Source organism: Scleropages formosus, chromosome 22 (genome assembly GCF_900964775.1).
Source record: "Scleropages formosus chromosome 22, fSclFor1.1, whole genome shotgun sequence".
Classification (NCBI taxonomy): Eukaryota; Metazoa; Chordata; class Actinopteri; order Osteoglossiformes; family Osteoglossidae; genus Scleropages; species Scleropages formosus.
In genome coordinates, this window is record NC_041827.1 from 4,760,230 (window position 1) to 4,773,692 (window position 13,463).

At 44.4% G+C, this 13,463-nt stretch overlaps 1 protein-coding gene across 1 annotated transcript; it reads right to left on the minus strand.

Moving 5' to 3' along the window:
• Window positions 1–4,521: 4,521 nt before the first annotated feature.
• On the minus strand, window positions 4,522–11,548 carry LOC108918376 (uncharacterized). The gene is made up of 3 exons (XM_018725528.2): window positions 11,535–11,548; window positions 6,048–6,197; window positions 4,522–5,964 (listed from the first exon to the last, which is right to left on the minus strand). Exons 2-3 carry the CDS (start codon window positions 6,193–6,195, stop codon window positions 4,751–4,753), a joined length of 1,362 nt encoding a protein of 453 aa, XP_018581044.1. The 5' UTR covers window positions 6,196–6,197; window positions 11,535–11,548; the 3' UTR covers window positions 4,522–4,750.
• Between the last annotated feature and the right edge of the window lie 1,915 nt (window positions 11,549–13,463).

Consider the following 13,463-nt stretch of genomic DNA (forward strand, 5'->3'; position numbering starts at 1 on the left):
TTTGAAATCGCTGAGAAATGTTTGTCTTGATTCTCTACCCAAACATCTAGTATAACAAATATATATTATTCTACTCCTTCAGTGCACAATGGGCACCTGAAGTCAGTAACTCAAATTGTTTGCAGATCTAACCACCAAGTCTCAGTCAAAGAAATCTTAATGTGTTTTATTTTGAACTTGGTTCTGCACACCTGTGGGGGGGGAACAAGTTGCAGCCATTTTAAGTTTGGGCTGATTTATTCATAGGTCAGGTTTAAAAAAAAAAAAAAAAAAAAAAAAAAAAAAAAAAAAAAAAAATTGTTCTACTTCCGTTAAGCGCTTATCCAGTGCAGGAGTGTTCTCGGTGCTTCAGGGTCTGTCCTGGAAACGGTGCATGATGCTCTGTACACTAGGGATAGGACATCAGTCTGGTGTAGGACTTTTTTTTTTTTTTTTTTACTTGAAGCATTAAAATTAAGTCTACTATAAAATTACAAAATAAAAAGGGGTGTAATCTCCACAACCTCCTATCCACTGTGCTATATTGTGCATTATACATGCAAGACAGCACCGTGTTCCTCTTGTGGATCAGGTTGCACAAAAGAATGAAAAAGTTGCATCTAGAAAGGACAGTAAGCGTAACGGAGGACAGCATCTGGTAAACGAAGTGTTTTAAATTCTCATTTTTGCCTGAGGACGCAACGAAACAGGCTCCAAGGATGGAACTGATCGTTATACCGGTGTCACGTTTGTCAACATCTCATCAATTTCAGTTTACCTTCTTTGCAATGAAAAATGCATAAGCGCAAAGATGTATTTTAATTTACTGGTTGGGGAGGTAGTATAAAAGTTTTGGATACAACAATGATGACAAAATGCTTTAAGTGACATTTTTATTCATTTTGGCTATATGAACATTTTAAAATAATTTAAAATGACAAAATGCATCATTTCCTCTCATTTAATGCTGAACATCTATAAAGCAGAAGCATTAGTCATCCTATGCATCACCCGTTGTCAGGAGCACAAAACATGAGGCGAAAACACCAGAACTTATTCACTATAGATAACATCACTATCGAAGGCGATTTCATGGACAGTTTTCTGTTTCGCACACCTCTCTGTTTGGGTGTGTTTTGTTGCCAACTAATGGTGGGTTGCAGAAACACAGATTTTCTCTCTGCAAAAATCATCATTTTTAAAAATAAGTCAACACAGACTTTTTTTGTGCTGCATTAGTATGCTTGTCCATGTCAGTGTCGCAGCAGTCCAGAGCCTGCGCAAAACGCACACTCGCGCAGAGAAAACGTGCAAATTGCACACACACTGAGCCAGACTTGACGGAGCAGAAGCGTTGAGAGACAGTGCTGTTATAGATCCATCCAATTTCAATAACCGCTTGTCCTGAGCAGGGATCATCGGGTGCAAGGCTGAGGGTTACACCCTGAGCGGGATGCCAGTCCATTGCAGGGTGGCCACATACACACACGTGCTGCTCATTAATTCGAAAGCACAGAAAAGGTGAGGGAGGTTTTCATACCGTGAGCAGTGCTTTGCTAGAGAGGAGAACATCCTCGAAGAAAGTCCAGTATTGATTTGGCTTCAGTGTTCTTTTTGACCAGTTTATCATTTTGAGTATACACATCAAGCTGGAGCGCCAACCAACACCACCTCTAGAGATGAACCTTATTAAATATGAATACTGCTCCAACATGAAGGCAGGGAGTTTGTTGCTTGTGTTTGCTTGCACCAAACTTGCAACAAGGTTTTGTTTTCCATTATTCGCACTGGGTTCACACACAGACTATTGAATTTGTCTTGCATCATCCACACATCGCATACACAACGGAACTTTCCCGTTTTCATTTGTTGCCAGTATTTTATTATTCATTTGCTATTTATGTACTGTTTGGCTCATTCTTTGTAGGAGCTCTCTTCCTCTTTTGGTAATACCCAGCCGATGCAGCCAGCAGCCTCCATAGCAGAGATTTGTCCGGTTGCCATTAGACAGTCTTTTCTGTCAAAATCCAGATTGTATTAAAGCACTGATTTAAAACCCGGTTGGGGCGAATATTAACACTTGACACTTTTACGTAGCCGAAAGTCTAGACTGCATGCAACAGGCCTGCATTTCGGATTTATACGTTCTTGCCATTATTGCTTTGATGCTTAGTGGACAATTTCGTCCAAAGTTGCTTACAATTTTTGTTATTTATCTAGCTGAATATTATATTGGTGTGATTCAGGTAAAGCAGCTCACTTAGGGGTTAGGACAGTGGAAGTCCTCTTGGAATTGAAAGATACCTTGGAGGTCTTTATCCTTCACTGCCATGTGACCTGCCACCCAGCTTTTACCCTGCTACACATCACCTCTACACATCACCGCTGGAACTGGGAATGAGAAGAGAGCCTGGAACCCCCATCTGCTCCAGGTAGGTGACGTGATGACATAACTCATACGAGGAATTGGATTGCTCTACCGAATGGAAATCGTCTCGTAGAGATTGCTGAAGCCTCTAGAATGTGGGCTGCACCCATAAGGTATTGCTCAGTATTCTCAGATTTAGGAAAAGGATATTACCTCACTCTTGGGATCTAAGAAGGAGTCTAATGAACTCATAAGTTTGCTATGAATTGGCCACTTAGTTCATACCTTTACTTAAAGCAGCCCACAACATTTGAGCATTTTACACAGATGTGTTTCAATGGGAACCATAGAGGGTAAGTACCCTACACATGGGTACTAGCACCATGGTAAGTGGCACCCAAACCAGCAACATTCAGGTTACAAGTTCACGTCCTCAGTTGCTATGCTTCTTGTCGTCTAGTTCATTCCCATTCAAATACGACAAGAGCAACACGTTTTTATGTGAGTGGAATGAGTTCCAGGGTCCTTCATGGGGAACACAGCTGCAACGCCCATTTTCAGCGCTTAATACTTTCAAAGGCCACTGTACTTGTACGCTGTACAGTATGCCATCTCTTCTCAACTTTATAACTTCTCCATTTGAACTCTGAATGGTTTCCGATGTCTTTGGCTCTTGCTCTCTTTGCATTCACTTCGGCATCATTATTGTCCATCACTACTCACCTTTTCAGATTATATTAAATATGCTTAAAGTTTTATTTATAATGTATATTAATATTTCTGTAATATTTCTCCAACCCCTCCATTCACGTCACCCATCCTTTAAAAAAATTCGAAACTGGACGTCGCACACGCATCATCTGAGACCGATTGTCCCATATGGGGTTGGGGGGAGCCGGAGCCTAACCTGGCAACACAGGGTGTAAGGGTGGAGGGGAAGGGGACGGGGACACACCCAGGACGGGACACCAGTCCATCACAAGGCACCCCAAGCGGGACTTGAACCCCACACCCACTGGCGAGCAGGACCCAGTCAAACCCACTGCGCCACTGCGCCACCGCGCTCCCCCCCCCCCCCAAACTAGACTCCGGATATCTTAAGATCGATCTCCTTCTTCTTCTTTAGTTTCTTCAAGGGAAACAGAAAAAAAAGTGCCGACTAATTCCTGTAGTGACATCACAACTTCGTATGTGAGTTAGTACAGAAATTTCACATGATTTCTTGTGATGGGGCCTATATTAAAGAATGATGTTATGGCTTTTTAAATCAGTATGTGGGTTATAGTGACACGACTTACCTTTTGCAGACATTTGTTCTGTATTGGACAGGTTAAAGGTTTGTGTGGCTGGGCTCTACTCTGTCTTTAGTTCCAGGGCGAGTCGCTCTGCTGGAGGAGAATCTGCCCCTACACGTCTCGGCGCCATGCCTCGGAAGGCATTTCTGGCCCAGAATGTGCCCTCCAGGGTGGAAAAGGTGGTGGAGCAACAGGTTAGTAAGTGAGCATGTCGCACGTTGCCTCCTCGTAAAGAATGCGTCTGTCATTTTCCGTCTCTCGTTTCACTTCAAGTCAAACGTTCTCTTTCGGCGATACTGGTCTACCTTCATTGGTGTTAAGTAGTTCAAGAGGGACCTCTGCTGTTGAGACAAACAAATCTCAATACTCTTTGTGTCATTTCTACATGACTTCAGCTTTTACTGAGTCCCTGAGCTTTAAAGAAACTTTTTTTTTTTTTTTTTGCATATGGTGCATGGAAGAGTGCTGGACCTGACTAATTCCTGTTGGAACACGACAAGTCTTCCTACACCCGCCCCCCCCCCCCCGCAGTCAAAAATGCCATAAACAATCCACTGCCAACAGCAAGATCCACACAGGAGCAGGAAAGCAAACATGGTTCCTCTGAGCAGAGATGAAACAAAGAGCCATCGTCATAGACAAATAACTGTGGAGTCTGAGCTCCGGCTCTTTTGTTACGCAGATAATTGCAGATGGAGCAGCTGCATCATCGCTGTCATTGAACGTTAGTCGTCTGTTGGCACCTCACGCCCTCGACATCTGCCTCCTTCCGCTGCCCATATTGTCATTTTCCATTCTTTTTTGTCCCTTCCTAATGTACATACTGTGTTTTGTCAAACGTGGGCAGCGAAACACTGCGTTACTGCGTTACCCGTTGAAGAACATACAACTCAGAGACGCGGGATCACCGAAGGGGTTGAACCTTCTTCCCATCATTCTGAGAGTGTAAGAGAGAGTCGGTGTGAATGTGAAGACAATAAGACCCTTTAAGCTCCCCCTTCTCTCCCAGTGTGATGATGATGATGACAGTAAGACGCATTACAACCCATCTTCCCCTCTGTCTGTAGCGTTGACAGTAGGACTCACGTTTTTGTCTCTCTCCGGCGAGTTACACCTCGTTTTCGACAATTCCCTCACCGCACCTAGACAGTAGATGCCTCAAGACCCATTCAAGCAGTCCCTCCACACTCCAGATCAATAGTGTGTTTACACTCAGGGCCGGAGGGAAGAAACACAGTGTGACACCACACATGAGTGCTGTTATCAGCCTTCCTTCCCAGTAGGAAATATACTGCCTCCTTTGGAGGTGCTTTGCGTGTCGCTCGCCGTCGGGTGTTTGGTGGGGGGCAGAGGCAGCGCGTGGGCAGCACGTGTCCAGCGCTCGAGCTACGTATCGAAGGACGGTGCACTCGGAGCACGTGCGTGTCAAGGGTCCCGAGTGCGGGTGGATGAAGAGACTGCTGTGGTCATCGGGGGATTCTGCACATGTGGGCAAGACGGGGTGGCAGATGTCGTGTCCGTGGCAGCGGTGCCCGTGCGGCGTCTCCTCGGCGCTCGCCGCTGGCGTCCGGCACAAAACCACTAACGTGACCACTGCTGTCCCGGGGGATGTGTGTAATGTGGCCGGTTGTAATTCCTCCTTCTGGGCACATTTGCTCTTCCCTACTTCGAGGCCTGGAAGGCATGGCTTAGAGTGACTCGGGCCCTTCCTAAGGCCCCTGAGGACCAGCGCCATGGCCACTAAGAGAGCCAGGGAGAAGAGTGTCACCGAGGGATCCCTCACTGCCGGAAGGGTCACCGCAGGGAGGTTCGGGAGGCAGGCGGAGAGCGAACCAGACGCCAGCAAACAAGCCTCCGTGCACTGAACCTCTGGGCCCCAGTGAGGACCGCTGCACAGACTGCACAGCACCCAGATGAGCAGACAGCAAAGGAACCCAGAGATGTGCAGCAAGGACTCTCTCTGCCCTTCCCGCTGCCAGTGCACCGCGTCCATCTCCCCGTCCCATGCTCCACATCCGCCGCGACCCGGGTTTTGTCCATCGTGAGTGCAGGCGCCCTGCAGTCTCTCCGTCTCTTCACAGCCTCTCCAGCTTCCCGTGGCTCTGTTTCGCCCTTGCAGCGCCACGCAGCCTGCCTCTCTTCCACCTGACAGGGGCCACTGCAGTCTGCACGCCGTCTCCACGGCGACGAACGGAATCGTCAGCAGCAGCACCTCGCCGTAGGTGTGGCCGAGGAAGAGCAGGAAGCGCAGGGCAATGGCGTCGCTGGATGAGGTTAGCGGGGGCAGCCAGAAGCCAAGCAGCCAGAGGAGGGCCAGGAACGCTGGATCGGAGACAGGAAGCGAAGCCGAGGTTTGCGCGATGGGGAACGCGGTCAGGAAAGGCGGATGTGGCGACTCGGCTCACCTGTTACCGCGAGGTCAGTGAACAGCAGCAGGGCGCTGCAGCAAAGGCTGACGGCGCTGGGAGAAGTCTTGACAGCGGGCAGGAACAGGAGACTACAGGCCACCTTGCACAGTCCCAGAGCCACCGCCGTCTCCAACACGCCATCCATCACTGAGAGGGAAAGAGCGCCGGGAAGGAGAAGGTCTTATCACACGGCCACAGTGCCACCACTACTAGTGCAGCGCTGACTTCGTGTCGCTTTCAAACCATCCATCGCCGAAGCAGCCCGATCTCCGTCTCTCGCATTTTCCTTTTTCTGTTTTTTTTTTTTTTTAATTTTGCATTTTGTTGCAATTTCTTGTCAATCCAACAGCTGTTCTATTCACTCTGAGCCATTTCTTCATGGTTTCAACAGCATATAATTATCCCTGAATCTGAAAGTTGCTTGCAGCTTGAGATATTTCCTGTCACGCCACTTTCGAAAAACACCACCAGCGCCTCTCCGGCCTCAGCGTGGGCTCAGGAACCGATAACAAATGCGCTTGTTTAAACTGTGGAAAAAAAGGCCAATTTGTTTCAGTACAATTCTTTCCCACCCGGAGGGTTGAAATTCACCCAAATTACGTATACGGTCAGTTTCCCGAATTTGATCAGAAATTTGTCCAAATTTGAGTAAACTTTGGCTGAGTGCAGTTCGTCTTTTAAACCCGGAGGGTAGAAAAAAAAAACTTCAGTAAATACTTTCATAAAAAGGGAGCATGGTAGTTGTTTTAAAGAAATGACAAATATTTTCTGTTAATTTGACACATCTGCAAGTGCTGTTTTCACTCACTCACTCACTCACTCACTCATTCATTCATTCTCAATAACCATTTGTTCAGTGCAGGATCACAGGGGCCCAGAGGCTACTCTGAAAGCATAGAGTAAATTCCTATCAACAGAGTTAATTCTCATCACTCTCCATCACAAATGCAACAATCAGCAGTCGCCAGCGGTAATTACTTATACGGTATCTTCACACAGTTTACCTAACGCCAAAGTGAAGTGCTAGCAATGAAGTTTCCCATTTAAAGGTTTACAACTTATTTTAGCTATTTTAGACCTGCTTGAGATATTCCTTTTACAAGTAAAAACAGCATCTTCTCAAAGGAATCACACTCAGTCAAAGCTAAGTGATATAAGCTCATGGACTATTATATTTATCAGATGCTTTTCTCAAAAGCAACTTACAATAAACTACCTACAATTACTTACCCATTTTTACAGCTGGGTAATTTTACTGGAGCAATTTAAGGTAAGTACCTTGATCAAGGGTATAACAACTGGAGGTGGATTTCAAACCTGTAACCTTTGGGTTCAAAGGCCACAGATCCAAGACTATGCTACCAGCTGCCTTATTATTTATTCAGTTATTCATATTTAAATTGAGTATCACAGAAAAGCTTTTTATTTATATTTAAATATATATTTATTTATATATATTTGTATTTAAATAGACATAAAAGCATTTATTTCTATTGTAATTTTATTGTAATTTGAACAGAGTTCAACGCCGTAATTTTTGCTGTACCATATAGGTCCCTTAAACTTTTCACTCTTTGCAAGCTTATCTCTGATAGGTGTGATGTTCTTAGTGTCCTAGTGCTGATGGCTGTGAAATGCGGATCTCGTTGTGCAAAGATAACGTTTTGCGTAGTCGTATAACTGATTAGATGTTGCGAAATGTGCAGCCAGTAGTTTTAATATTACTAAATATGGATTACAAGGAGAACGGAGTCATGCTCCCCAGGTTAATCGCATAGTTGCACAATGAAGCATCCAGTTCTTTGAGCTTCGATTTTCCTGGTTACAAGACTGAAGTTTACTCACAGAATTCAGATATGAGAACAACATCTGCGAATTAATGTTTCAGTAGCAGCTCAGCAAATCCTCACCCATGATACGCAAGGCAGGTTGCACCCGGGCACAGGTGGGCGGCTCGGTGGCGCAGCGAGTAGCGCTGCTGTCTCACAGCGCCTCGGTGGTGCGAGAGGATGCGGGTTTGATCCCTGCTCAGTGTGTGTGGAGTTTGCATGTTCTCCCTGTGTCTGTGTGGGTTTCCTCCAGGTGCTCTGGTTTCCTCCCACAGTCCAAAAAACATGCTATTCAGGTTCACCCATAGTGTGTGAGTGACGTATGGACGAGTGACCCAGTGTAGTGTATCTAGCGGTCTAAATCACCTTGGTGAATAAGGTGTATGAGCTGATAACACTACATAGAGTTCATTGGAAGTTGCTTTGGAGAAAAGCATCTGCTAAGTGAACAAATGTAATGTGTGTATTTAGGATGAATACAGTGCAAATAGCAGAGGCAACCAGAGTCTCAAATTAGAGAGAACAGCCCATCTTTCTGAACTGCAGAAGTAAATGCACGGAGGTCATGCAGAAAGAGCTGAACTCTGGATTTGACTCTCTGCCTGGGAGTTGCAAGGCAACAGCACTACTCACCTGAGTCACCACACTACCCTGGAAACTTTTAAGACCGATAACTGGTGGGACCAAGAATAAAAAAAATTGCACATTCAACATAGGATTTCAGAAACACACAGAGTCTGAAACGCAGCGAACCGGAGTCTAATCTGGCAACACGGCGTAGGGGACAAACCCAGGACGGGATGCCAGTCCATCGCAAGGCACCCCAAGCAGGACTCGAACCCCAGACCCGTCAGAGAGCAGAACCCAGCTAAACCCACCGCGCCACCGCACCCCCGACATAGGATCAAATCACCCTCAAACTGTGATTCAGACGTTAAGACATGAATGTACAGAAAAGCTCTAAAGAACAATATCCATTATTTAATTGAATATTCAATTTGCACACTGTAACAGAAAGGCATCCCATGCAGGGTGTATCCTGCTTAGTTCTAGGCCCTCTCCTTGCAGGATAGGTTCTGGACCACTGGAACCCTGACTTGGCTAAGCAGTTTACGACAGTGAGCGAGTAAGTAATTCACACAGAACATTGCTAATTCTAAAATAACACCATCATATTTTGTAAATATGAGCCCATTTAAAACTTTAGTAAAATTTAGAGAAATACTTCAAATCAAAATAAGAGCACAGTCAACATCTCTATTACACATAATTAATGGAAAGCTCAACAGGACCCAAAAACCTTCATACAGAGTGTGTCTACGACCAAGATTAATGAACCTTGCGTAAGAATTTTGCAGATTTATACATAAATACGTATTGCGAGAGCTGATTTTGTGCAGCACAATCGACTGAAAAACCTTTCAATTTTTGCACATACCCAACGTCGCCGTGGTCAATAAGGTCAAGGAAGAGGCCAAGAAGGATATGCAGATTAGCGGAGTGCAACCGTTAGTTCTGTGCCAAGTGCTGCAGTGCAGATTTTCTGTCATTTCTTCTGTCAGGAAACACACTGTTTTTAATTCCTCATCCTGTAGATTTACGTTGTTTTTCTTTTTGAAATGCGCAGCTGTTTTGTCCCTCTCCGGTTCACTTGTTCGAGCTTTCGGCTGTTTAGTTTGCGAATCCCCCATATAATCATCGTGAGCGTTTAAATGCAGCTTGGACTGATTCCATCGTTTAACACACGTTATTTTCTGAACTGGCCTTGGCCCTTGTTCCTATGTTTCCACACAAAGGCATCTTCGGCCCGGAGTCAGGTCTTCTAGCACTGATTGGAATTTAATATTCTTATTAAACACATATACTTGAATAGACAACTGTATTTAGTTCACAGGTGATTGCTGTACAATGAGAATCACTGTAAGACGTGGGGGGCAAACTAAATTATTGTGATATAATTGTGCTATTGATGAAACATCACAAAAATGCATCTCCAAAATAAATTTCAGCGGCTGAACGGGTTCAAGACCAAAATTAAATGTGAAAAAACAGAAAAAGAGGCTGCAAATTCTTGTCGCAACTCCGAATTTCATATTGGTTAAGCTCCAACTATACAGTTTTACATTGATGAATCCAAACAATTTTAAAAGTATATTTTAAAATGGTGAACTTGCTTAGATGACTCAGGGGTAGTTTGTCTGCTTCTAGAAAAACCCTGCTGAAACAACTATTCTATTTATGGACTACATTTGGACACTCGGTGCAGTGTTGCTTGAAAGTATGTGAGTCTTACAGGGATGGTCATTATTCTTGTCTAAAATATTAAAATAAACATATAAAATCGAAATCTTAAATGTAAAAAAATCAAGAAATCACTATGATTTATGTACTTGATTCTACTTACCTATCTGGTGTAACCAGTGCAACTTGGGCTTCACTTACTTTTGCACCCGCACTACTACCGTGTTTTTACTACACACATGATTTCCTCTAAAGCAACATATGGAATCTGTCATTACGCACCTATTATGTCACATGAGAAACACTGATTTTCATTTAATAACCATTTCATGGTAAAACTAAGGGACACAAAGTCTTCGTATACGTTCAAGCAGCATGCAGCCTCTGACCTTCCTTTTCATATCGGCACTGGGTAACTTCGAGGGTGCGCACACATTTTTACTCTGTGCACATGTACGTGAACGTCAGCGTTTATGGGCTGCGTGCAGAAAAGTACCCGAGTTTCCCTCAGTTTGGTGGAAATACAACATAACCCCTGCGGTCCGATTCCACAATAGAGCATCTCCAACTCGAAGACTCTATTAGAAGTTGTTCCCTTTTATTGAAAGTTGTTTTTCTACGTGTACCACATGCACGTAATGCATATGGATACGCTTCATAATGGACGGCTTTACTGATGTACTGTGATCCTACTGTGTACGCACCCTGAGTCCTAGCAACGACAGATCGGTCCCATTGTGTCTAGCCCGGTACAACACGAAGGTTTCTAGTATCAAGTATCTCTCATCCCTCTGGGTGTATTACTACTGAAATTGCCGTTGGTGAATTTATGGTTTACTACAAAATGCATATTGTTCCATTATTTAAGGCAGGCAGATGCTCGTGCTCTCTGTTTTTATTTATATTTCTTGCGCAATTTATCGTAAGGAAAATATCAAATAAGTATAAACTTCTTTATTTGTTGACAAAATAATTTTGGGTTTTGTGTACTGTGCTGAGAAGGGTAACTCAAACTAAGTGACTCAAATCAAACCAAGTAACAAGCAGCCACACGAAGGCACTGGGTAGGATTTCTACGCTGTCCAGGTGAGCGGCACTGATGGAAGGCAGGAGCCGCCGTGTTTGCGTTGCTTGAAAGGTGAAGAATCGCACATAGCTACTGACGGGGATGGTCTTGGCTGGTCTGTTAGGAGGCAAACATACATGCAGGAGTAGAGAGCAACAGCGACAGCGTGGCCCTGAGAGGTGCGTGCTGCTTTACTACACTACCTCCACGCTCCAATGTACCGCTCTTGTGGTTTCTTCAAGTATGTGACCTCTACCATGCAGAACGCTCACAGGCTGAGGAGCAGACAGGGCGCAAACAGGTAAGAATGCAAGAACCGAGGACGGTTTGCGGGAGACGGCACCTTACCTGTCCACACAGCCGAAGCCTCCGCGACTTCAGGCTGTTTCCAAACACATTTCGCGTCCCGCTGTCTCCACCTCCCTCCAGCCCTCCCTGCCCCCTGTGGGCGTATCCCTGAGCCCTGCCCTCTCCTCTCCTCTCCTCACCTGTGGTATGCGTGTGTTTCTTGTTTGTGATTCTTCTGGGTGTTTCCACGCCCGCCTGGGGCACAACAAGACCAGTCTGGCGGCTCTTCTCCGGAGGGAAAGCTGCTCTCCGAATATTCCAGCCGACCCAGACACCTGTGATGTTGCGAATTGCTCACTTTATTCTATACACCTGGGTTAAAAAGAGAATTGAATATTTTGAATTCATTTTCAAGTTCCAACAGCATTTAAAGCTATTGCAGCAGTACTGAAAGGCACCTCATTGGAGGGAAATATTGTGAAACAGAGAATGCTGGGAAATGTAAATGAGTGTGCAACCATAGAGGGGTTTGCGGTAGCACGGGAAGTGGGTGGGCATTCAGCTGAGTCAGCCTTGACATTTTTTTTTTTATTTTATCAAATAAAAAAGATGACCTTGAGTAACTTTTTTTTTTAAATAAAATAAAAAAACCTTGAGTAACATTTTTTCCCCAACTTTATTTCATACCAGAAGAATAAGTTAAAACCCTCCAAAATTCTACAACACAAAATCACATCCGAACATTTCCCATCATAGACATGACAGCCTTATTTCCCACTAAACATCATCTCATTTCAGTAATACCAAGAGTGCTAAACATCAGAGTTTAAAAACAAGTATAAATATCCACTATGATAAGAAAACCTAGGACTTTAAAACCGTTAACCATTAAAGGTGTTTAAAGCAAAACATGAAAAAAATACATTAGGATGTTATACCCACAAGAAAAGTACCCAAGCACCCACGTCAAACTTCTACACTCTGATTTTACTGTCATTAAAAACCATAAACAGTCATACAATACACACCTAGAGTAACACTGATTTACTGTCATACGCGTAGCTGTGTTATGGGGACTACAGCAACTCCTGAGTCCATTTTCAGCCCAACCCTCGCTATACTTTTTTGCAGTATCATTAAGAATAGGGGCAATAGACAAAATCAAAGATACACTGTACTATACTGTACTTTACTCTGCAACTGTGACCATTAACGAGCGCTGCCATCTGCCGCTGAGCACCGCACTTTACAGGGACCTTCATGAGGTCATCCAGCGTCCGCACGGGCTGTGCGCTCTTTTCTTTCCCGCCATCACCTTAACGCGTTTTATTTGCTGGGCCAACCGCGACCACAAGCCGCGACGCAAAGATGCATCAAAATTCTGCATCGTTTCAAAAAAAAAATACTTTGAGCCAAAGAAGCAATTCGGCGCTCGACTTGGTCGACACCTCAAACTAGAGATGACAGTCAGATCCTCTACGTGCGAATACTGTGCATTCATCGCCATTAGTGGGACAACCAGGTAGCGGAGAGGTTCAGGACACATACAGCAGCGCTGCGGGTTGTTAGTTCGAGTCCCCTTCTTAGGTTACCGCTGAGGCAACATTGACCGCGGTAAATACCCTGGTTACTGTTTTTTTTTTTTTTTTAAATTAAAACTTAATGAAGTTATTAATAACAATACACAATTAAAAACAAACAAATTTACAACCAAAGAAATCCAAAACCACATTTCCTACAGTTGGTCAACAAATCTTACTGAAAAGCCATTACATAAAATCAAAATGCATTGTCAAGACCGTAAGCAAGTCTTTTCCCCAGAACAATCCTCCTTCCTGGCTTCAAAATTATATATAACTGACCTACGTCTTCCCCACACCAACATACCCATGAAAGGACTGTCCCCCAACAGCAGCCTAATCTGACTCATCGCATCACATACACGCATCTTCCAAAAAAACATAAAATACTTCTAAATTACAATAGAAA

Excerpts from the sequence above, each read along its gene's own strand:
- LOC108918376 (XM_018725528.2), bottom strand. The coding sequence starts at position 6,195 with ATGGATGGCGTGTTGGAGACGGCGGTGGCTCTGGGACTGTGCAAGGTG. Across the intron at positions 5,965-6,047 it reads CACTGACCTCGCGGTAACAG|CGTTCCTGGCCCTCCTCTGG; the intron begins GTGAGCCGAGTC and ends TCTCCGATCCAG.